This window comes from Vulpes lagopus, chromosome 21, assembly GCF_018345385.1.
Source record: "Vulpes lagopus strain Blue_001 chromosome 21, ASM1834538v1, whole genome shotgun sequence".
Lineage (NCBI taxonomy): Eukaryota > Metazoa > Chordata > Mammalia > Carnivora > Canidae > Vulpes > Vulpes lagopus.
The window spans coordinates 9581458-9607385 of NC_054844.1; the positions used below are offsets into that span (position 1 = coordinate 9581458).

The 25928-nt window shown below is 34.9% G+C and overlaps 1 protein-coding gene across 3 annotated transcripts in view; it reads right to left on the minus strand.

The window, feature by feature from the left end:
* The window catches only part of LOC121480055 (ovostatin homolog 2-like), a 52177-nt gene extending 40237 nt beyond the window's left edge, over nucleotides 1-11940 (minus strand). For all 3 annotated transcript variants that reach the window (XM_041736329.1, XM_041736327.1, XM_041736328.1), the window contains exons 1-9: nucleotides 11799-11940; nucleotides 11297-11480; nucleotides 10624-10780; nucleotides 9799-9851; nucleotides 9342-9362; nucleotides 7427-7595; nucleotides 6880-6964; nucleotides 2774-2891; nucleotides 779-890 (exon numbers count right to left, since the gene is read on the minus strand). In XM_041736329.1, coding sequence (XP_041592263.1) covers nucleotides 779-890; nucleotides 2774-2891; nucleotides 6880-6964; nucleotides 7427-7595; nucleotides 9342-9362; nucleotides 9799-9851; nucleotides 10624-10780; nucleotides 11297-11480; nucleotides 11799-11863 — 964 coding nt within the window. In that variant the 5' untranslated portion in view covers nucleotides 11864-11940. The remainder of the gene's footprint in view (nucleotides 1-778; nucleotides 891-2773; nucleotides 2892-6879; nucleotides 6965-7426; nucleotides 7596-9341; nucleotides 9363-9798; nucleotides 9852-10623; nucleotides 10781-11296; nucleotides 11481-11798) is intronic.
* Nucleotides 11941-25928: the final 13988 nt, after the last annotated feature.

Genomic DNA, 25928 nt, shown 5'->3' on the forward strand with positions numbered 1-25928 from the left:
ACATTATTGATCAAGTACATTTATATAAAGCACTTTATAAATAATATTATCCTAATCATTTTTATGTAACAAGGAATAATTAATAATTGGTTTTCTCCATCCCAAATTAAATTTTACTTTCCTCTTTTTCTTTTTTAATCTTTTAACAATTATTTATTGAGCACTGACTGTGCAATCTTGTAAATGTCTCAGTAATATTTTACACTTGCAAACATCTTCATTTGTATCAAATTAGAGGTTGACAAACTTCCTCTGTGAAGAGGATCTCATAGTTATTAGTCTAAGCTTGCGAGGTTCACAGCTATTCAACTTTGTAATTGCAGCTTTTAAGCAAAGTAAACAAATGTGGTCCTGTTCCAATCAACTTCACATTAGTAAGCATGGAGCTGGATTTGACATTCTAGATATAAATTGTGAACTCCTATACTAAATCAAAGATTAGACCCTGGCAATTGGTTATCAACTGATTGATACAAAGTTAAAAAGTGATCCATAATTCATTTGCTTAGCTCTACTACTTCAGAAGAAAGCTCCTCAGTCTTATTGATGCAGGCACAGAAGCAGATATAAATGTATAGCATTTACATAATAAGTTTATTTTAAATATTATGAAGAAAATCTTTTTCAAAAGCAAACTTCAAGTTGGCCTATTGATAAATATGCTCCACTTAACTATGTTGAACAATTATTGATACCTATTTGGTGAATATTGCTAACTCAATAAACTCCTGAGTAAGCTGCATGTATCTCCAGGTTGCCCATAAAATGCGATCATTACCTGTCCCAAATTCCGTAACCGTTACAGTGGTATGAAATGACATGAAAAATCCTGAACGGTAGAGTTGGAAGACTTTTGTATTAACAATTTGAGTAACACAACCGTTTCCCAACTGAAAAATGAAGAGAAGGTATAATGAAAAAATTAGGGATTCAAGAATCTTAAAAGGATGTAGAGTTTTAGTGCAGATTTCTAGCCCCCGTACCCTCACCCCATGGCTTCATCTCACAAACTTGTTGACATGACCAGGAATTACAAAAGAAGGGGTTGGAGTTCATCAGTAATTAAAGCAAGGGGGTAATGTATACTTTACAGATTTCAGGGATACTCTACTGAAAACAATGTAGATGGGAACAAATTAAAGGATGAGTATGGAACTGAATGATATTTTGAGAATTAGAGTTTAAAATCATCTCGAGTCTTCAAGTGTATAACAACACCAAAACGCTTTTTAAGGTAAACTGTTCGTTTAAAATTAGGAAAAATCTATAGATAATCTTTCATTGGTGACATCAAGAATTAGAGAAATATAGATTTAATTTTATTTTAAAATAGTGTCTATTAATTCTAAATTTAAAACGTTAGAGGGATATATTAATTCATTTGATTCTCAAAGCTGCCTTATGAGCTAGACATTATTATTAACTCCATTTATGGATGAATAAATTGAGATATAGAAGGTTATATAAGCTGCCCAAGGTCACACAGATAGAAAGTGGTAGCTAGCCATTGTGCTCCTTTGAACTATCAACTATAATATTAACAACAAAAACAGATTTTACTACACCTATTTATAATACAAATTAAAAAGAAATGTAATCAGAAGAATTTTAATTTCCTTGAAACTAACAGAAAACATTTTTCAGTAATCCCTGAGTCGAAGAAAGAGGAATTTCAACATTAATACCAAGGAAGAAAGTGCTCTGTATGAAAATCTATGGTATTAAGCTACGGTTAAAGGAAAAAAATTGCTTAAAGGATAGAAGGTAATATTTATAATAAAAGTGAGTTTCAATTTCACGTGAGCAGGAAAAATGGATAATTAAGAGTTCTTAAGAGGACAAATTCAAACTGATAACAAAAATATGAAAATATGCTCAAATTCATAAGTAATGCATATTGTGGTGAATATGATCAGGGATTCATTTATTTAGCAGATAACTAATGATTCCAAGCAGAAGATCAGAGACGTCAGTAGACAGTATATAAAACAAGAAAGCCAATAAGATTTTTCAAATTTAGCAATTCTATGAATCCATGGGTGGGTAACAATTTACATAGCCTAGAGAATAAGAAACTATTGGTAGAAATTGTTCTTCATTTTTCACCTTCTCTAGCTGAAACCTCCATTAGCCACAAAATGAAAATGGTGTTGTTGAATCCTTTCTATAAATGGAATTGTAGAGCCCAAGGGCAGGCCTCCCCAAACATGTCACTTTGACATATTGACTATTTTAAATAAAAGTTATTTAAGAAACAGCCAGTGCCAGAACACTCAGACCCTCCTCATTCCCTGTGAAAGCAAGAGACAAATCTCCCATATGAAAGGCATTCTTGCTTCACTAAAAAGTAAAAAGACATCCTAACCCCTGGAGAGAGGGACTTTAAAGCCCAGCAAGCTGTGGAAATGAACCCTTGTTACTTCTTTTCTAATCTACTACCTCAGCCCAAATTCTGAGCAGAATTCCCTACTAATTAAAGTTCCTAAACATCTGTTTTCTTTATCCTGTCAATTCCTCACAAATTTGTCTCTTTGTCTAAAAAAGTATAAAAACTACCTGCCTTAGTCATTTTGTTAGATCTGTCTCATTATGGGGCCTCCAAGTACACCTAATAAAACTATTTTTTTTCCTGTTAACCTGCTTCTTGTAAATTTAATTTGGTTTAGTGAAAGACCTTGAAAGTTAGAGGGAGACTTTTTCTTTCTCTACAGAATCAAAGAATAATCATGAAATGAACAAGAATTTTTTTTCGAGTAAAGATCATGATCTGTACCTCTGCAATAAATTGTTCACATATTTCATTGCTGTTGTTCTCACAATTCCTTGAGGAAAAAAATTCTCTGCACACCCGGATTTTGGCTTTCCCTTGCACAGGCTGGCCATACGTGTACCTGGTAGGAGAAAGTGTACATAATTATAGATGAACAATAACACGGGAATATTTTATGGGGTTCTTCAGAAATTGTATATAAAATCTGTTGTCTATGACTACCCCAATGACCAAATTCAATTAGGCACCCCCATCTACTGGTGCTATTTTTCCCCACAGAATTTGGGTTAAATTAGGCATGTGATCTGTTATGAGGATTCAGCTGCTTTAAAAAAAAATCAAACTTTGGGGGCACCTGACTGGCTCAGTTGGTAAAGCATGTGACTCCTGATTTCAGGGTACTGAGTTCAAACCCCATGATGGGCATACAGCTTACTTTAAAAACAAAAAAGGGAAGAAAGAGAAAAAAAAATCAAATTTAAGGAAATGTAGAATCTAAAATCTCAGTGAATAGGATTTAATGATTAAATTGAGTTTTTATTTATTGTTTTTTTATTTTTAAAGATATTTATTTATTTATTTATTTATTTATTTATTTATTTATTTGAGACAGAGAGAGAGAGAGAGAGAGAGAGAGAGGCAGAGACACAGGCAGAGGGAGAAGCAGGCTCCATGCAGGGAGCCTGAGGCAGGACTCGATCCCTGGTCTTGAGGATCAGGCCCTGGGCTGAAGGCAGCGTTAAACCGCTGAGCCACCCGGGCTGCCCTAAATTGAGTTTTTAAAATGATATTTTGGTTTGATAGAAATATTATTAAAAAATTTTCGCAGCACTTTTTCTTTAGCAGAAAATATATATGCATATAAGTAACATGTGTTTTTTTTTCTTAAAATACTTCTAGATCAATGCCTTAAATGACAATTCTCGTTATACGTTCAATAAATGAAAAAGTATGGAGACTGGCATAAACTAGATAAACTTTGATGAAAAGTATGTCCTAGGGTGGGTTTAAGTAAATAACTAATTTTCTTCTAAAACAAAAAACTATAACACAAGTGTTTTTAAAGTTTCAGTCAAAGGCAAATACAGTTGATTTGGGGTTTTCTTGTTACTTGAGGATTGTTTCCACTAAGATTTAGGAAAAAAAAGTTTACAAATGTGAGATTAGTAAATACTAAAATTGAATATAATTACATTTATCAATGATAATATTTTTCCTAATTGTTGAACACTAGTATATACCCGATGTTTACATATTGTTTTTTAAGTGATCCTGAGATGTATGTATTATCTCATTGTACAGATTAGTGAATTGAGATCAAGCAACTCACTTCTCCACGTTGTAAGATATGGAATTAAAATTCAAACTGAGGTCTTTCATTTCCTACAGTCCATGCTCTTCCCTTTCCACTAACTGGTTTTTCTCTATTTAAAAGTTCTCAGTGCTTCAGAGACTCTACCCAAATCACTAAAATCCTCTGTAAGCTCTAAATATCAATTACAGGTTTACACTCTAAACATCAATTACATGTAAACCTGAAGCAAGATTGGGATGCCTGGGTGGCTCAGCGGTTGAACATCTGCCTTTGGCTCAGAGCTTGATCCCAGGTCCCGGGATCGAGTCCTGCATTGGGCTCCATACGGGAGCCTGCTTCTCTCTCTGCCTATGTCTCTTCCTCTCTCTAATGTGTCTCTCATGAATAAATAAGTGAAATCTTAAAAAAAAAACAAAAAAAAAAAAAACAAAACAAAATAGAAGCAAGACTAAGCTCAGGCTACAAATGTTATACCTGCTTATATCTTAGTTCTTACCAACTTTTGCTTACAAAATAAAACCCATATTGTTGTATTATATATGGGTTAACACATGCCCATGAAATACGTAGCTTATTTTCATACAGAACAGAAAGAATAAACATTCTCCCTTTGTGATTTGAAAAGTGTTTGGTGGATACTAATGCAGTTTATTAAAGTGCCTTTGCAGTAAGTTTTCTTCCATTCTAAAAGCTTGATTCATGTCTGAGGTTCTTAATCCATCTATTTCTTACTAGGAAAACAAAATCAAATAGCCTACGTGTTATATAAAAAATGAAAAGTTATTTTGGTCTGGTCACATAGAGATATGTTATGCAAATAATACATTTGCTGTTGTTCAGCTGTCCCAAGTCAAGTTCCAGGGAATATTAAAAAACAATGCACAGACACAGCATATACAGCCTCAAGTAGGCAACTCATTCACTCTTGTTAACTTCTAGACATACTGATTTCATTCATCATGCTCCTGTAGCCTGCCCAGAAATAACCTTATAGCCAGCAGAGCTTCTGTCTCAACTGCCTGGTCCTGTTGTAGGATATTGACATGCCATTTAATCTTAAATCTAAGTGGAATATAATGTTAAAGAAGTGTCAAGAAGTCCCAATTCTGTATCAATACCAGCTTAGCAAGTCTCATATGAAGGTGATACTTGATAAATATTTTGGCTCTCCTGATACGTATGTTGAACATTTTTAGCATACCACCGGGCAGATGAACTATAGGTATTAACCCCATTGACAATTCTGGTTCCATGTAGGGTTTTACTAGTGTAACTAGTTTAGGATTCTGGATTTTTTGAAGCTTATATTGATTATCTCCCTATTTTTAAAAACAATCCCCATCTCTCATATATTACATTTGTGAAATTCTGGCACATGTCAGCTACTCTTTCCTGAAACAAAAAAATACTGTTACAATTTCCTTGAGCCCAAAGGACATTGTAAAAACTGTCAGCCTTTTACTCAATGTCTTTAAAATACTATGAATATTCTCAAAAAATACTTTGAAAATATTTTAAAAAATTTTAAAATACTTTGAAAATGCTCAAAAGTAATTTCCATGTCATCAATTAATTTAAAAGTTTAAAAAATAATATCAAATATTAATTTGCTAATTGTTTATATAAATTATAACAGAGGTCCCATTAGCAGAGTACATCTGAAGCCAAATAGTATTGGTTTAAATCTAATGCTAGGTCTGCCATTCAAAAGCTCCATTAGTATTGATAAATTATTTCAATTCTCTGTGTCTTATTATCTTTCTTCCTAAAATAGAGATAATAATAGCTCTCATAATAATAGTGTTATGATAAGAATATAAATGCTGTGCTAAACATAGTAATTGGCATTCATTAAATATTAACTATATTAATTATTATTAGAAATTTGAGAAAACGCTTCACATTTTTAAAAATATAAAAGACTTTAGAAATAATTTCTCAAAAAGAAAAATGAAAATTTCTCAAATCATAAGGGAAAAAAATTCACATTAAAAGGATTCACATTAATCCTAATTAAATTGACAAAATATCTTTATCCCCCCATGACATTTTCAAGGGCTTATCCTTTCTTTCTTTCTTTCTTTCTTTCTTTCTTTCTTTCTTTCTTTCTTTCTTTCTCTTTCTTTCTTTCTTTCTTTTCTTTTCTTTTTTTTGATGAAAACGCCAATGATGGTGATGATTCATTGAGGCAGATACTTCTGTATCAGCTGATCAGCTGTTGGAATTGTAGGCTGACATAACATATTTAGTGAGTAATATGGCAATCACCTTTTGTCTTGATAATTCCAATTCTGGACATCTTTCTTAAGTAAGTAATTTTTAATTCAGAAGCTACTTCTTATACACTTGTACATAAAGATATATACTATAATAGTATTTCTTACTAGGAAAACAAAATCTAATAGCCTACGTGTTATACAAAAAATGAAAAGTTATTTTGGTCCAGTCACACAGAGGTATGTTTATGCAGCAAGGAATTGGAATTCATGAAACATTGGTTAATATTAAGACATGTTTTCTTAATTACAGTGGGTAGAAAAGTATGATTGCAACTGTGCAAAATACTCATAAAAGATTAGAAAAGAATACATTATAATTTAAATGGCCATTGGTAGAATTAATTATATGTAATTTCTTACCTTTTTATCTTTTTCAAATATTTTTCAATGAGAATTCATTACTTCTCTAATAATGTTAATGTAAGAATATAAGTAATTAAAGTTACATGGTTAATTTCATTTCTCATTCTTTCTGAGTTTTGTATTGACCTATGGAGTCAATACTGAATACTTACTTAGCACATACATTCACTTGGAATTCATCATCTGAAATCGTCACTGTCTGTGGTGCGTTGACCTTAACTTCAAACTTGGGCAACACTGGAAACACAAAGAAATAGACTTCAGCCCTTACAATCACTAGTGAGAAAAACTTATGCCAGTCATGTAACTAAGTATCCCTCCGTGCACAACATTGTCCAATGTATGCATCTGTACAGACCACGTTTCAACTGCACAGTAAATGATAGTGTTTTTCCTATTGTCAGAACTTTACATTAAATAAAATGTAATTATTGTAATCTTTTACGTTGTGTAGACAATTGCCTGATTCTAGAAGAGGAGATTTTCCCAGGTAGAAGAGTCAGAGGTTAGAATCACAATACTCGGCAAGGAGTGAGTAACAAGAAAGGAGAGATTATAAAACAAAACACCCCAAGAAAGGGAAATGACAGAAAACCAAATCAGGTCTCATAGATTTTTGCCTAAATCTAACATAAAAACTGTTTTGTTCAGTCATTTGAGCTCCACATCTACACGGAACAAACATAAATAGTTGGTTACCATATCTATCAACAGTAAATTGGTGTGTCAACGTCTTTCCTGATTTCCTTTTCACAAAAATAGAGTAATCTCCAAACATTGGTTCTGAAATCAGTTGGAATGAGAGTTGGGTAATATTTTTAAAAGAGGTCACATTTTGCCACTGAAAAATCCTATTGTTTTGAGGATCCTGGAAATAAAGAAGAAATAAAAGCAAAGGTCATAAAGAGTATTATGCTTTCCTTCTTTACCTTGGGTATTTCTGTAGTTATTATAAGCAAAGAAAGCTATACTTTATTAAACTAATATCACAAACTGTAAAAATAATATAACTTTCTCAGGTATCCAAATTCAATTAATATTAATATTCAATTAATATAGTATAGCTCTGTTAACCCCCACAACCAGATAAGAACTATAACCTGTAACGAATGCTTTGGATTTTTGTCTTTCTGAACCAGAGCTGCATAGTTAAAAAATTTAAAACTCAGTGTGCCTGCTCCAGAGTATGCTTTCCAAAGTAGAGTGGATCCACACACATGCACAGGGAGGAATTTATCCTAACAGATACTTATAGAGTGTTATTGATGTTCATTTGGTCTGTAAGTAAATTAGTCATGAATTTTTGCACTGCATGAAAGAGATGGGCAGTGGAAGTTCTACAGTAAGAAAGGATTGATAATGCCACCTTTTCTTTTTTATTTGCTTTTAGCATATTGCACCTTCTGTGAGCCTGGTTCCGTAAGTTTATTGATATCATCCAGTTGTGATTAAAGAACTCCTGATTAAAAGATTTCTACAAAGAAACAAAAATGTTATTTCCTACTTACTTAATTTTAATTGTCTTTTTACCCTCTATGATAAAGCCCATAACACTAATTTTCCAGGCTTCCTTTCAGGAAGGATTGCCCATGTAACCAATTGAATGTAAGTAGAAGTCACTGGGTACTTATTTCTAAAGGAATCAGATGCAGCTGGCATTGAGAATAAAACGACAGAGGATGGCAGAGAGGTTAAGTAGAAGAAGCCTGGATCCTTGGTAATATAATGTTGTTACTGTCCCCACACTTAAGCACCTACACTCAGACGCAGGGGTTTGTGAAAATAAGCCTTTTACTCATTGAAGCCAATGTCAATTAAGTTTTCTATTGCTTTCCGTGGAACACGATGCTAACTGAAGATAATACTATTTACAGATTATTAATAATGCAGAAAGCATAAAAATGGCTGACTTGATATTTATCCTGCTAAAAGGATGAGCTATTTGCCACCCATATAACAAAGTAAAAAAAAATAAAAAAAAAAAGACCATTTGAAGTAGGCATTTACATACATGTTCATTAATGATGATCTCAGTGTATTAACACTTAGACTTAGTTAATAATGGTACATGTTGCATGTAAAAATTAAAATACATATGTTGGAGTTGCTTACAAATGATTTACTGACAGATGTTAAGATTTGAAATGGGTTTGAACTGCACTAGAAATTTGGATTGGTAGGAGACCCCATTATATTTTTTAAAGCAAAGTGTCCATTTTGGAATAATATCACCTAATTTATTTCAAATCTTTAGATGTTTATGTTTAATATTTCCTTAAAACAAGATGTGGTTAAATTAAGATGGAGAAGGGCCAGTAGCCAAAAAACTCCCCTCAAAAACCTGAGCAATTTTAAATATAAAACTCTACAAGGAGCCCAATCTTTTATTTTCTGTGAAAACCCATTACTGTACCTGCCACATAGGACTTAACACTAAAAGTGGCAAACTTTTATTTGAGTCTTCCTCCGATGCCTTACATTGTATAGATAGATAAAGATTTCTCTTCCCCTTGTTTCAATTATCTTAATTTATAACTACATGTAATGAAAGCTAGACACACATCATTATTTACTGAATATTTTAAAAATGAGTGTGATAAAGCAGATCACTTACCTGAAGTGTGATCAATGGATACTGAAAAGAAAAAAAAATGCAGGTTAATATTGTAATAGAACTTTTCTTTTTTTTCCCCCAGATATTGCATTAATAAGATTATCTGACTTAGTGTTGACTTAACATTCTCAGAAGACAAAATTCCTATAGCTAAGAATGACAAGAAAACCCCAAATGTGAAAGAGATCCCGAAACTCATCGGGGAAGTAGAAAGTAGGTTCCATGCATCCCATTTGTTTTTTCATTATATGTCAAGAAGACCTAAAGGGTATAAATTAACTCACTATAAAGGAAAGTTTTAAATTGGGGGGTCAGCATTGAAGCCATATCTATATAGCATTCCATGTTAGAATGGATTTCTGTACTCATGAAAAGCTTCCTGATGACACTTTTGGTAGCAATGAATTTGTTTAATTTGCTTAAATTTCATTGTACCATTAGACAATATTGAACATACCAAATCCTCAACAGGTCTGAACTTGGTATCCAGTGTCACAATGCGAATTTGAACTAAAAGAAAAGAGGAAGAAGGGAAAATATTTTTTCTTGTTATTTTTTTCCCCAGGTATGATTTCTTATAAATAGATACAGAAATTAATTGTCTTGCTATTACAGAATATTATAAACCAGTAATTTATCAAAAGAGCCAAAACAAAGTTCATATCCTTCAGAATCCTAGTTTGGTGTTTCTTCTGCTACCTTTTATTTACCACAATAATAAAGAAAATTAGAAGGACTCAGCTTAGGTTAACAGATTTGTGATTATTTCTACTGGTATAAATAATAATAATAAATTAATATTTATGGAGTCTTTACTGTGTGCTAGCTACTATTTTACATTGGCTAGCTTATTTTATTCTCACAATATTTATTCAAGTAAGACATTTTTAGTATGTCTATTCTATAGAGGAAAATAATGAGTCTAAACAGAGGATTAAATATCTTACTTGCCCAATTAGTAAATTATGGAGCAGCAATTGAAACCAAAAAATTTTGTTCCATGTCCCATGCCCATAGTCACTGTATTATGGAAGTCTGTCACTAGTATTTTTTAAACATTGAACATGGCATGCACAAGTTTAAGAAGCAAAGCATTCAATTAATGAATTTGGAGGCACTGTTTCATAACTGACCTAGGCAACCAGTAGAAATTCTAGAAATCCATGATCCCATAACATTAAGAATAAACTTAAGACTGATGTTCACATATTTGGATTGCTCTAAATCTGAAGAACGTGTTCCTGAGGCTAGTGACACAAAGGAAACATGAACATTGATTTACCATTCTCTCCAGATTTGTAGATGGGCTTATCTGTCTGCATAAACGTTGCCGTCTCCTCTGAAATGATTACTACAGATCTCCTCTCAGAGATTTTAAACGTCTTTCCTTTAGCCAACAATGTCACAAAAGCCAATTGCTCAGAGGACATCTGAGAAACCTGTTTATGTTAAAGAGCAGAGAAAGGGAAAATAATTTTTAGACAGAAGCTGGTAGACAATGTCTTAATTTGGCTTCTCAGGCTGAGAGCCTCCACAGAGCACATTATTTCTTAATGGGAGATTTGGAGACCACTTATTACAATTCCTTTATTTAGCACGAGAGCAGTTTCTAATAAACTTATTTTTATGTCTATTATTTTTATGTCTATTTTCCTTTTCTTGGTGTCCTGAGTCCCAGTCTTGCTCCTCTTTACCTGGATTCTCTTTCCTCATATTGTTAAATGGTTCCATCTAAAAAAAAAGTAATTATGTTTTATTATCACTCCCTATGAAAGAAAAATGGCAATATTTCACAAGTTTTGTTGTAGGGGTCCCTCTCAGGATTTCTCTAATTCTACTCTCTAGCTTCCACAATTCGTTCCTAATCAAAATTTGTTATCTCTCTCAAAATAACTTTTAAGTAATAATTTCATCACCCCAACATAAATTCTGAAAAGGCCAATCCAGTGCCTCACCTGGAAATCTGCACAAGTGTAGAAGTTATCCTCTTCCACAGACTGGTCAAAAATAGTGGTATTATATCCATCATGTTCTAAGACAACACTCAAGGATACAGATTCATTAAGGTTTAAAAGGTGGAGACAAGCCTTTTCGGTAGAATGACTCTGTATCACCGAGGAGACCCATAGGATATACTGCCTATGGAAAGAAAATGATCAACGCTTTAAACAAGTGTAACAGAAATGCAGAACATGCTTAAGAAACAATTACAGCTAATCGAAATATTCCTGAAACATTTTTCATAGTACTACAATAAACTTGAGTATGCAGAGAGAGTTCTCCTAAGAAAAAGATGTTGATTTCCTTTATACATTCGTTTAAAATTTATAAGGCAAATCAGCACTCAGTCTCAGAAGTTGAAATGGTGAAATATAATCAAATCTGAACACAGAATGCATTTGATAAGGTCACTTTGCTACTACTATAGTAACGATAAAGGGTGTAACATTTCCTTACGGTTCTGAGGCCACAGAAACAGTAAAATGAAGCAAAAAGGTGCTCAGAATAATGATGGGCACCATTTTAGCCCACTGTCTGAACAATAAAGACTTCAAGGCTAATATTTAATCTCTCTCTTTCCTTCTTAATAGATGTTAGCTGTCCCAACTATCCACTTTCTTCTCTTCCTTCTACTCTGCCTCTCCCTGTACTTCTTTGCTTTTATAGTCAAGTACACTGAAGGATCAGTTACTCTTTGGAACACGTCACATGGGACCCATCAATCACATTAAATGGCCTCTCCCATTACTTCAATGCAGGACAGGGGTGGGAGGGTGGGGGACTGACTTCCTTCTTAAGAAGTTCAGTGTAAGAAGCTGTTCTGGTTTTGGAATCAGCAGTACAGGTTGGACAGGAAGAAAGAGAAAACAAAGAAAGCTGTTGTGTGACACTTAGGAGTATATTAGTTTGGTTTAGCACTTCCCCCCACAGGGCTGACCACAGTATCAAAAGCATTAATAGATAGGAATTTGCACTTGGAAGAAAAATACCTCTCCAAAGAGCTGTTATCAACGCAATTGCCAAATGGTAAATTTTTCAGGCTGCTGAGGAAAGTAGTATAGTATATCTGATGTTTTCAAAACACAGATGCAAATAGATATCTCAAGATAGGCTTGTTTTACAGATAATTGGGATGGTTGTTATTTTTTTTATAAATCCAAAGAAACTAAAGACCTCTTGACAATGTCTCTGGTGTGTTGATTTTCCCATTTTTTTAGACAGTATTTTCTATTTCAAGTTTTGATAGAGTTAGTATATCTGCCTTAAAGAATATCATATTATGCCACGAAGGGGGAACTGGTTTCAGTCTTTATTCCTAAAAGAAATAGGCTGGCAGGGCATCACACATACAAAAGGAAAAACAATAACAATTATACAGATGAGCAACTGTACACATTCTCCGGAATGTGAGAGCAAGGCTGCTTGTTGACTGCACTTTGTATCCTAATGCAAGATTGTGTTCACGAAAGCTCTGACTGATCATGTTGCTCTCTCAGTACATGTGAGACACTGCTCAACTTCCTTATTTTTATGTAGGACTTTTATTTTTGTCTGCCTTTTTTCTAATCCTGCATAGGAAGGGTTAGTTCTCTTGAAATCTCTGTTTCAGTACTAATCCTCAATTGTTAACCTGTCCTAACAGTTTTAAGATTTAATTTCTTTCCACTGGAACCTCAAACTGTTCATCTTTGTTTTTTGACCAATACCCTAAGCTTTGATAGCCAGTTAGGCTCATTATCAGAACCACTCTGTCCACTCCGCTCCCCAGACTCATAAGATACATTAAATCACTAGCTTCTCAAACAATTGAAGCTCACCAGCTTTCACACACCAGTATTCAAGACAAACAGTACCACAAGGCAGATTGATCACAGATCAAAGCAACTAATTCTTTATTCCCAAGGCTGATAAATCCAAAGAATTGAAATTTCTCTACAATAGTTCATTTTTCCAAATATAAAACTTTTAGGCTGTTTAAATAATTCTGTTTATTTTAACTTTAATCAAGGCAATTTACTATTAACAAAATTGTATGTTTTACCCAGTTGTTTTAATTCATCTTCTGGACTAGCATGCTTTTACGATATCTTTTTCTTTAAATATAATTTTATCTGATTAACATGGTCTTCAGGTTAATGGGCTTTTATCCCAGAGACTTCAGGCATGACTCCAATGTTACCTATTGAGTACTTGTGATGTATTGGCCATAGTACTAGGTTCTATAAATCAAAAGATGAGTAAGACTCAATTCTCTAAGGTAGTTTATCTTCTAGTAGAGAAGGGAATAAAGGAAGGGATGAAGGGAAGGAAGGTGGAGCGAAGGAAGAAAGAAAAGAAAGGGAAGGGACAAAAGAGAAGAGGGAAGGATATGGAAGAAGGGAAGGAGAAGATGAAGGAAGAGAGGAACTATAGGCAAGAAAAGGCATTTCCTAAGTACTTGATATCTAGCAGGCAGTGTACGAGGTGCTGTTATTGACAGTATCTCATTGAATCCTCCCAAAATACAATTTTAAATATATTACTTATTCTCATCTTACAGATAAGAAAATACAGTATCAAAAAAAGTCATTAATTTTCATGGGGCCTCTAAGACAGCAAGTCTTGGAAGAATTTCTTTTTAACAATCATAAGTTGAATGAGATGGAAGGGTATGTTCATGTGCAAGAATATGAAAGGACATGGATTAATATACTCTGTTCTAAGTACTCAGTTGGTTTTTGCTGAGCAAAGGCATATGCAATGGAAAAAAAGATATTACATCAACATTTGACAGATTCAATACTATTTAAGTTATTGGTATTTACTGCTATAGGAATACCTCTATTCACTCATTCATTTGGTACATATTTATTAAGTGCCTATTATCTGCCAGAATTGTGGTAGATGGTAGGAATGAAGAGGTGAATATAAGTTTTAGAGTTATTCTATAGGAAGGGCAGAGGCTCAATAACTAATAATTCCTTACAATCATGGTAAGTATCACAGAAGAGAAACAACTACAGGGCACCGTGGGAATGTATGTTGGGGAGTACTTAGTATTAAACCAGGTCCTGAAAAGAAAATAAACTGGATCCTGTTGATAAACAAATGTGTAAGGCTATTTCTTTTCCCAGAATAGTTCTCTGTCAACTTTGTAGGATGTGTAAATGCAAATTGCAAGGCCACGTGATACAAAGACTATCTTATATTGGAACTATGAACAATGCTCAGTGGACTCACATTAAAACAATAAATTGGAAAGTTGGGAAAGAATTTAACAAGAAGGCTTTGAGTTGGAAATATTAACATGATTATGAATTTTCCAGGTATAGTAGAAATTGAGGAAACTGATACTGATGTGACAGCTTAAAATTTTAAAAAATCAAGTATAATTATTAGGTAGTGTTATATTAGTTTAAGGTGTACAATATAATGATTCAACAATTCTGTCCTTTACTTAGTACTCGTCATGATAAGTGTACTCTTAATTCTCCACCTATTTAACCCATTCCCTCACCTACCTCCTCTCTGGCAAGCACCTGTTTTATTTAAGATTCTGGCTTTTGGTTTGTGTCTTTTTTTCCTTTGTTCATTTGTTTTGTTTCTTAAATTCCACATATGAGTGAAATAATATGGTATTTGTCTTTCTCTGACTGGTTTTACTTAGCATTATATCCTCTAGATCCATTCATGTTGTTGCAAATGGCAAGATTTCATTCTCCTTTATGGCTGAGTAATATTCCATCGTATATATGTATACCACAGTTTCTGTACCCATTCATCTATGGCTAAACACTTGGATTGCTTCCATATCTTGGCTATTGTCAATAAGGCTGCAAGAATTATAGGGGTACATATATCTTTTGAATTAATTTTTGTTTTCTTTGGGTAAACACCCAGTAGTGGAATTTCTGGATCATACAGTAATTCCATTTTAAATTTTTTGAGGAGCCTCCATACTGTTTTCCACTTGGTTGCTCCAGCTTGCATTCCCACCAACAGTGTATCAGAGTTCCTTTTCAAAACTTCACCAACATTTGTTGTTTCTGAAATAATAGCTTTTTGAAGAAAATTATAACCAAATATTATGTGTATTTAAAAAATAATAGTATCGGAGAAAACAGTGTGGTATGGAATGACATTCAATAAGGAGATTGACAAAGGTTGTGGTTGGCTTGTGAGAAGTCTTTTTCTTATGCTAAGAAGACTGAATGTTATTTTGAAGGGTAATGGAGATAATGACTCTGTACTCCATAGAAAATAGAAAGAAGTAAAATAGTGGCAAGAGAAGTATATGTAAGCCAGCTCAAAGACTATTCTAAGTTACAAAGGTAAGGGACTGAACAATAGGAGTATCTCCTCAAGAAACATTTTGTATACTCCAGTTGAGCAAAATTGACAAAATAGGGATGACAAAACAAATATATAGATGAAGTGATGATTTAAGTTTGGTATATACTAAATATGAGGAACTGCAGTGCAGCAAAGATGGAATACCCAGTAGACAGGTTAAATAATAAATTTGGTGCTTTTTAAAAAGTTGGATCAGTGAATATAGATTTGGAAATCATTACATCATATATATGATGTTTAATATCATAGGTTGCTAAAATTATAGACGAAAATCATTAAACAAAGGTAAGAAGGTAGCCAATGCTACCAGAAAGTCTGATGAAGATGTAGCTTCTCTGCTACTTCAGTTAGGTGATACTCATCAGGTATGGGGCAATACTGGTTTATTTCCCTAGCACCATTGAGATTAATCTGAGGCAATACCTTAAAATGTTTTGACATTTTATGTTTTATAAATTCTTTAAACAGCAAGAAAACATTTTCTTGAGTTTAGCTACATAATTAATAATAGTCCATTTTAAGTGTCAGAAATTTAAAATCTATTTCAGAGTTCCTGAGAAAATCTTGAACTTCTAGCTCACCTTTATGAAATGTTTAAGTCAACATTACAAATAAGAGTATTTCTCAAGACCAGTAATTTATAGGCACTTAATTATGTTTTAAAATAAAACTATTCAGTTCCTGATGTTGCAATCCATTGAAAAGGAAGTCACCTTTTCGCCTAAAACAACCTGCTTGACAAGTAAAATTACCCTTCTTGTTCTCAGATGTTTATTTTCTGCATCACTGATTGGTTGATAAGGTTGCCAAGAAATTTCTAATCACACAATACCCACCTGTGGATGAGTGATTAAAATAAAAGTAATGGGGAAAACCAGATGGATGATGAATGGCCACCTGAATACTTCTGATGTGACAAGGTTTACAAAACCATATTTTTCAACTCTGCAAACAAAATTCAACAGGGTCAAAGGTACAATTTTCCAAGGTAAACTGTGGCCAGTTTATCCTTCTATTTGCTTCAGCATCCACTACCAATCCTAAATAATATCACTCCACCCAAACAGACAAATAAATTAACAGAGAAATGTCAAATGGAGTCATTACCAAATGCTACCAGCCATATAGTGGTTCAGACATGTTCAGTACTACAATTCTTTTCTTTAATAGAGAAAAAGTTTGAGGTGAAGTGTGGATGAGATGAGGGAAGATCCCACCAAAAAGATGTCATTTAAAGATCTTCAGGTTTTCAATTTTATTTTATCTAAAAATCAGAAGCTTCAGTTAGATGTACTCCCTATCCAGAACTACTGTTATACTTTAACTTGAGTAGGCTGAATAGTACCTCAATAAATGGAACTTGAAAGACATTAGATTAAGAAGAAATTCTAGGAACCTGGATATTAGGCATGAGAAATAAGGTATGATTCTTTCTTCCCCAGAATAAAGGGAGATAAAGGTTAGCTAACCCAGGTTTCTGAATTCCTCTGAATTGGTAGAGTTCTTTTTCCTTCTATAATCAACTAGATTAATAAAACCAATTTAGATGGCACTTTTTTGAAGATGAAGATGAAATGGGACACTGTGTCCTTATTTTCTTGTATATGTTTTCCTTAGCTTCCAAAATGAAGAGTTATAAAGAGAAATAACCTAAGCTGAGTGGATCTGATCTACTATGTTGTGATTATCTGGGCAAACTACCTTGAGTAACCCTTCTGGTCTGGATACCTAGCTCATAGTGATGACTATGGTGATATTTATACGTGATCTTAGCCAAAAGGCTGAGAAGCAATGACTATGGTGATGTTTAAAAGAATATGTTTATATATGATTCTTGCCACATTATTTCATATAATTTTATGCATTAGTCTTTCTACTACTTTCTCATAGGACAATAATACAGGGATGATATATGTAATGGTAATCTGTATTGGTATGGTCTGAGTTATAGTTTCAAACGTATTTTCTCACTGCCTATTTTGCCTTAGGCCAGTCCACATTTCTTTCTGACATTGTTTTTCAGATGGTAAATCTCAAGCACAGTAAGCTGAATTGTTACTCTGACACTCATTGACAAGAGAAGACATAATTCAGTAATTTGGCTCAAATGCCATTCTTCAACCAATCCATTCATAGTTAGTTGATCATCATCTTTCAGGGATACCCCTGGGGCATGATTGCCAAATTCCATGTAGCACATGGGAATTTGTCATTTCCCTCTTGTCTTTGGATTCTTGTCAATGCCTATGAACTAAGTGTTGCTTGAAAAGACCTACAGCTAATTATCTAGGTAAGGATATAAAAAATATAAAAAATGGGGTTCATTTAAAAGAATTTGTCATTTATTTAACAAATAATTGCTGGATATCTATTATCTGCTAAACCTTGAAAAATGTATTGGGAATTCAGCAGTTAACAAGGTATGAGTGACTCCCACTCTAAAAGGCTTTACAACCTAACGGGTAGACATTATATTTTGTTTATTTATTTTTAAGATTTTACTTATTTCAGAGACACAGGTGGGAGTGGCATAGGGAGAGGAATAAGCAGACTTCTCACTGAGCAGGGAGTCCAACTCAGGGCTCTATCCCAGGACCCTGGGACCATAATCTGAGCCAAAGGCAGACACTTAACTGACTGAGCTTCCCAGGCACCCCTGGAAGATACATTTTATTTTATTATTATTTATTTTTTTAAATTTTTTTTATATTTTATTATTATTTAATTTAATTTAATTTTATTTCATTTTATTTAAAAGATTTTATTTATTTATTCATGATAGAGACAGAGAGAGAGAGAGAGAGAGAGACAGAGACAGAAACAGAGACACAGGCAGAGGGAGAAGCAGGCTCCATGCAGGGAGCCCGACCTGGGACTTGACCCCGGGTCCCCAGGATCACGCCCTGGGCTGAAGGCGGCGCTAAACCGCTGAGCCACCCAGGGATCCCCTGGAAGATACATTTTAGAAAGTAGTTATAAAACAGTATGACAAGCCCCTTGATAAGAGTAGTGCAAGGTGAACAAGGAGTAAGTAAGAGAGGTGGCCAGGGCAGCAGGGAAGTCTACCTCCTTAAAAGTGTGATACTGCAGGTAAAAGACAGGTACATGTTTGTAATGGAAAAATATGTCTGTTGTTGGGGTAAGTAATAGGACTCAAATGAAGGAAAAAATGTGCCACAACTTAAAAGTAAGGGAATGTCTATCAAGTACAAGGCTTCAGAGTAACCAGAATAACTTGAATACAGAAAGAGAGAATAGGATATAGTGCAACGTGAGGTGCCGAATCATGAGGTCATTTTGTTTTTATTTTGTTCAAATTGAAGTGTCTTATATGTGGCACTGACAGAAATAGTTGCTTGTATTGGAAACTGGGTTCAGGGAAGTTCTAAGACTGGTGTCATTCAAATTTGCTAATTATAATATTCAGAACATTTCAGATAAACTCAGTCTTTTACATCAATCAATCCACCAGTCATCTTTCCAGCATGTGAGATTATCATTTTTCCTTCTTGAGGGAATGTTTGGTGAGCTGTTTCATATATGTTAATAAGTTCAGTAATGGATTTACACAAGGAAAAAAGGTTTATTACAGCAATTATTTAGAAAAAAATAAAGAAAGCAACATTTATTCAACCTTTATTATATACTAGACACTGTGCTTGATAGTTTCTTGACACTTTCTCCAGTAAATTTAGCTTAGGAAAAAGAGAGTAATGAGAAATGCATTGGATTAAATGACAACTAATTCTGACCCACAGGCTTCAGATATAAGTTGAATTCCCTAACTGGAGTCATAAAATCCCAGGAAACAAGACACTGATATTCCTTTCTAAAAAGTGTTGTCCAGGGATGCCTAGGTGGCTCAGTGGTTTAGCCCCTGCCTTCAGTCCAGGGCATGGTCCTGGGGTCCTGGGATTGAGATCTGTATGGGGCTCCCTGCATGGAGACTGCTTCTCCCTCTACCTATGTCTCTGCCTTTCTCTGTGTGTCTCTCAAGGATAAATAAATAAAATCCTTAAAAAAAAAATAAATAAAAAGGGTTTGTTTTTTTTAAGGGTTTTCCAGTCTTGGCCCTATGACATCTTGGACTGGATAATTCTTTGTTGTGGGGATTGTCCTGTGCCTTGTAAAATGTTCAGCAGAATCCCTGATCTCTATTCACTAGATGTTAGTATGTTGTGACCACCAAAAATGTCTCCAGACATCGCCAAACATCCTCTGGGGGCCACATTTTCCTCAGTTGAAAACCCCAGAACAGGGATGCCTGGGTGGCTCAGCAGTTGAGTGTCTGCCTTTGGCCCAGGGCGTGATCCTGGAGACCGAGGATCGAGTCCCACATCAGGCTCCCTGCATGGAGTCTGCTTCTCCCTCTGCCTGTCTCTCTCTCCCTCTCTCTCTGTGTCTCTCATGAATTAAAAAAAATATATATTTTTTAAAGAAAAGAAACACAAGAACAATGCCTGCCAATCAATAATGCAAGAAAACCTGAGAATAAGATACTGGTTTTGAGGACAAAGTTTGCATTAATCCCTGGGGATATAAGGAAACCTGACAGCATATTAAGTTCTTTGTTCTGAAGTTATATTTTTCCTACATGCTTGGCATCAAATGTCCTTTCTTTTATAGAGTAATGGTAAAAATAAATGACTGTACATTAACAAAATATTTATTTATTTTAGAGAAAGAGCATGTGAGCAGGCTGGGGAGGGGGCAGCAGGGGAGGACAGAATCCCCGCTGATAGTGGGAGCTGCCACGGACCCTGCCTCTATGCCTCGGACCCTGATGCCAGGACCTGAGCTGCCACCAGGAGTCTGTTGCTTAACTGACTGAACCACGCAGGTGCCCCAATGATGGTACTTTTTAATTTGTAATCCTTTACACAGCAGAATCTTAAAAAAACAGCCACCTTAAAAAAAATCAAAAAAAAATTTCCTAATTTTTTAACTTGTTTTATTGATCTATGAAATCCAAAATATCCTCTTCTATAGAGGAAATTTAATGACCATGTCATTAAAACAGAAATATTCTTATAACATCTGGGAAGAAAATATCTGGGCTAATTCTAACTAACCTGGAAATAGCAAAGTTTGCCTTACAACCCCACACACCTCAGTCTCCTAACTACCCGTAAAGTAGTCACTGTGTATTGGGGAGTAAGGCAAATTAATGGCCGATTTCCACACAAGGCGTATAATTCCAAGGATGTGCTTAAGAACACAATATTATTTACAGTTTTTGGAGATCTCAAGTGGGACTTCTATAAGTCATCAGTGTTAAGGTATAGACTGGCATAGCCTCCCAGCTGGCTGATATCCCTTAAGAGTCCCAGTTCAGTTCTAATAATTCAGGCTAATTCTTTTCTTTCTTTCTTTCTTTCTTTCTTTCTTTCTTTCTTTCTTTCTTTCTTTCTTTTTCCTTTCTTTCCTTTCTTTCCTTTCTTTCCTTTCCCTTCTTTCCTTTCTTTCCTTTCTTTCCTTTCTTTCCTTTCTTTCCTTTCTTTCTTTCTTTCCTTTCTTTCCTTTCTTTCCTTTCTTTTCTTTTCTTTTCTTTCTTTCTTTCTTTCTTTCTTTCTTTCTTTCTTTCTTTCTTTTTCTCTCTTTTCTTTCTCTCTTTCCTCTTCTTTCTTCTTTCTAGATTTTACTTATTTATTTATGGGAGACACACTGAGAGAGGTAGAGATATAGGCAGAGGGAGAAGCAGGCTTTCCATGGGGAGCCTGATGCAGGACTCAATCCCAGGACCCCAGTTTCATGACCTGAGCCAAAGGCAGAAACTCATCCATTAAGCCACCGAGGTGCCCCGAGTCTTTCTTTTTTGAGAGACTGCGTGAGGAAAGTCAGTCCAACTTTCCCTTTGTCCAAGCCAACAGCTGGGTGTCATATATGGAACCCACTAAGGCAATGAACAGGAATGGGGAATACACTGAAGGTGTGGCAGAAGTTTTGCATGGGAGATGCAAGAGCTGTAGCTATCCCTCCCTATTTCTAATAGACTTCCTGGAAATGTTAATGGGAAGAGCAATAAAAAAAAGTGATTGGAACTGTTTGGTGGAAGATGGTAGACCTAATGCTGATACAAAATTAAGTCACTTGAAACAGTTTGATAAAGCTGCACCCAAGGCATAGTCCTTCATGAGAAAGCAACTAGGTATGGTTTTGAAAGACAACTATCACCAATATTCCTTTTTCTCCATACCTCCTGGGGTCTAAGATATTTTCTCCCCAGGTGTTAGAATTGATACTCTATTTCCACATCCAAAAAGCCAGTGTGTCTCATTTCAGTAGCTATAACTTCATTTTTTTCCAGTCATCCCTTACTTGCACCCTGATCTTTTGTTCAAAAATGTCAGGTACAAGAGAAATAAGAGCATTTTAAAAATAAAATTTACAGAGACCTATAATGTGCTCTACTGTGGCCCACATGGACCACTCCAGGAGAATTCAGCAAGCAGTGTATTCAACCAAGTGATCATTATTCTTGCAATCTGGAACCGTGTCACTCCAACAAGACAGTCACATGGCTGAAGCATAGTCGAGTTTGAATTTCCTAGGCTCAAACCTTGTCTGTTGAATTTGGATGTCTGTACCCCATCATAGGATTGGATAGGCTGATGGTCTGGAGATCTGCCTTGTTTCAGGTGTGCAGTCAAAAAAAGTTTGAGTCTTTCCCCTATCCAGAGTTCTCTAGCATACCCAGACTGATGCATATGGTCTTTGGTCCTCCTTGGGGTCAGAGAGATCTCTGTACCATCTTCAGTCCCTTTTTGCTTTAGAGCAGCTGAGTCAGGGTAAAGGGATGGGAGGGCTCAGGGAGCATGGAAGGAAATAAACTGCATCAGTAAGGAAGTCACACTTATTTTCAGTTCTGAGAGGATGGTGAATGCAAATGGATCAACCAAATAAAGTTGCAGTGAACTTCTACCCACCAAAAGCTGGACATATTTATTGCTGACATCATTTGTTTAAACTTTAAGGACTCTGATTTAGCAGCTATACCCACATTGGATTTTGGCTTGGGTCACAGGACTTGAGGCTTTATGTTCATAGTAACATCCTTGACAGTTACATTGACGTATCAACTTGACTGAACTAGGGTATAGGCAGTAAACATTATTTTTAGGTGTGTCTGGAAGCCATTAGCATTTGAATCAGTAGACTGAGTAAAGAAGATCTGCCTTGACCAAAGTGGATAGGCATCATCTAATCCACTGAAGGCCAGAACAGAACAAAAAGGCAGAGTAAGGGCAAATTCTCTCTCTTCTTGAGCTGGAGCATCCATATTCTGTTCTCTGACATCAGATCTCTGGGTTCTTAGGCCTTTGGATCAGAATGAATTATACTATTGGCTTTCCTAGTTCTCCAGTTGGAGCCAACATATTGTGGCATATCTTAGCCTCCATAAGCAAATTAATCAATTCCCATAATAAATCTCTACTCTATCTATCTATCTATCTATCTATCTATCTATCCATCTATCTATCATCTATCATCTATCTAATCATCTATCATCTATCTTTTTTAAAGATTTGTTTATTTATTCATGAGAGACCCAGAATGAGAGAGGGAGGCAGAGACATAGGCAGAAGGAGAAGGAGGCTCCTTGCGGGCGGCCCTGATGTAGGACTTGATCCTGGATTCCATGATCATGACCTGAGCTCAACCGCTGAGCCACCCAGGAGTTCCTCTGTCTATCTATCTATGAATCATCTATCATCCCATTGTTTCTTTTTCTTTCAAAAACTCTGGCTAATATATATCCTTTCCTTCTCCTGCTTGTAGAAGAGTAAGCAATTAAGCTACCATTCAGGCAATTTGTTTTAATTCTACCTTTTACCCACTCAACCTTTAAGCATGTACTAACAGGTAGGAGGTTGGAGTACCTTCCTCCTCTCTACTCACCTAGCACTTGAGTGAGAGCATTCATCAGCAGATCCTAGGAAGTTTTCTAATATTCCCTAGCTCCACCCACAGAACTCTTGTCCTTTCTCTTCTAGAAGTGCATGCTTCTGTCAGTAACCCATTTTCATTTTCCAAAAGTATCAAGAAACTGTAAACAATATGAGGTTTTATCCTATTTTCAAGCTAACAAGTTAGCCATTTATTTCATGAAAGTCAGCAGAGGATACTAGACTCCTGGAGCAGAAACAAAGCAACTTTATTATTCACAGTAACCAGTATAAATCACACGTTCACTTTGGTTTCCATGGTCCCTCCCAGTTCCACAGGAGCAACATGCAATGAACCAGACAAATGCTACATGAATAGTGGGTGGGAGTCACAGATTAGTAGCCCCAACCTTGAGAAAACTTGATCTTTTACAGTAGGCTGCAAACAAACCTATCTGATCTTTGCTTCAGGCAAAGGTTATTTTTTTTAAACACTAAAAATAGATGAAATAAATTATTTTAAAAGTAAAAGAGACATTACTTATATTGGAGAGCAAATCTGCCTTCTGCTTGGGAGGGAGACACGGTCTGCATTATCTAAGGCTGTTCACTGTATAAGGTCCTTGAAAAAATAGTCTAGAAGAAAAAATTATTAGTGTCTCTATTCCCAAAATGTGCGCAGAGGCCTGTGAAGAATTGTCTACCAATAATATTTATGTATCATATGCATTATTTTGCTTCTTTCTTTTTTCACGGTTTTAGAAATCCTTCCATATCATTATATGGAATGAATCATTATTGATATATGAGGACCCTTAGATTAATTCTAATCTTTTAAAAAAATTATTTATTTATTTATTCATGAGAGACACAGAGAGTCAGAGACATAAGCAGAAGGAGAAGCAGGCTCCCTGTGGGGAGCCCAATGTGGGACTCAATCCCAGGACTTATGATCAGAACCTGAGCCAAAGGCAGATGCTCAACCACTGAGCCACCCAGGTGTCCCTAATTCTAATCTTTTGCTCTTAGAAGCAGTGCTACAATAAAATCTGATATAATTTTTTTTATACCTGGACAAGTGTTATCTGTAGGAAAAATTTTCCAGAGGTGGAATTTCTACATCACAATTAATGTCATTTCAATTTAAATAAAGATTGGTAAATTGCCCTCCATATGTGCTTTACCATTCTGTACTACCATTAGTGATGCCTGTTTTTAAAATTTATTTATTTTAAAGATTTTTATTTACTCATGAGAGACACAGAGAGGCAGAGACACAGACAGAGGGAGAAGCAGGCTCCTCACAGGGAGCCTGTGTGGGACTCATCCCTGGAACTGAGATCACACCCTGAGCCAAAGGTAGACACTCAAACACTGAGCCACCCAGGTGTCCTGTGATGCCTGCTTTAAAACTGCCTTGTCGACAGAATGCATGGTCCAATTTTTAGACTTGTGCCAACATGATAGATGAAAATAGTAGTTTTGGTTTGTATTTGCTTTATGATGAGTGAAATTGAGCATGGTTTTATATGTTTACATGCCATGTATATTCATTTATTTATTTGATAAGTTTTGGTTAAAATCTTTTATTTTTCTGTTGGATTTCTGTTTTGATTTGCTTACCTTTCTGGTAGCTCTCTATACCCAAAGAAAATTAGATCACATGAAGATTATTGATTTCTGAATATTCACTTATATTTTGCTGACTTGTTTCATAAGAATATTTCAAATGATTCCTTTGAGTTTTCCAAGTATATAATAATATTGTATGCAAATAATTAAAGTTTCAGATATATATTTTTCACTACCCTTTGGGTAGAAAATTCTCCAGATTTTAATTGAACAGGAAAAAATTCAGATCTCAGTGATGTAGATAAATTTGTTCTTTTCTATTCACTCATTAATTCATTATAATTACTGAGTACCTGCTGTATTCCTGGCAATGGAAATCATCCTTTGAAAAAGCGAAGGAAAGAAGCAGCTGGGTTTTGTTTATACCTTGGGAAAAAGAAATGCATTTTTCACCGTAATTAAGATTTGTTGGTGTTAACTGACTAGAAAAGGGACAAAATGCTGTAGTATAAAATTTCTAAAGAAAACATTTTTGAGGTAGAATATATTTAATGGATCCAGTGTTAACAGCTTGCTGCATCTCATAAACACATCAGTGATGAGTAGATAGATGTTGGATAAGGATTCATGATTATCTAAACCGATAAATATAATATTTATTAAAGTAGATTAAGTATAGTTCAAAGTATGTTCTTAATATTGAAAAATAACATGTGAAATGTGACTAAGTCATCTTTATATAATAATGAAAATATTTGTGTGTGATTTTACACAAGCGAATACATTCACAATATCG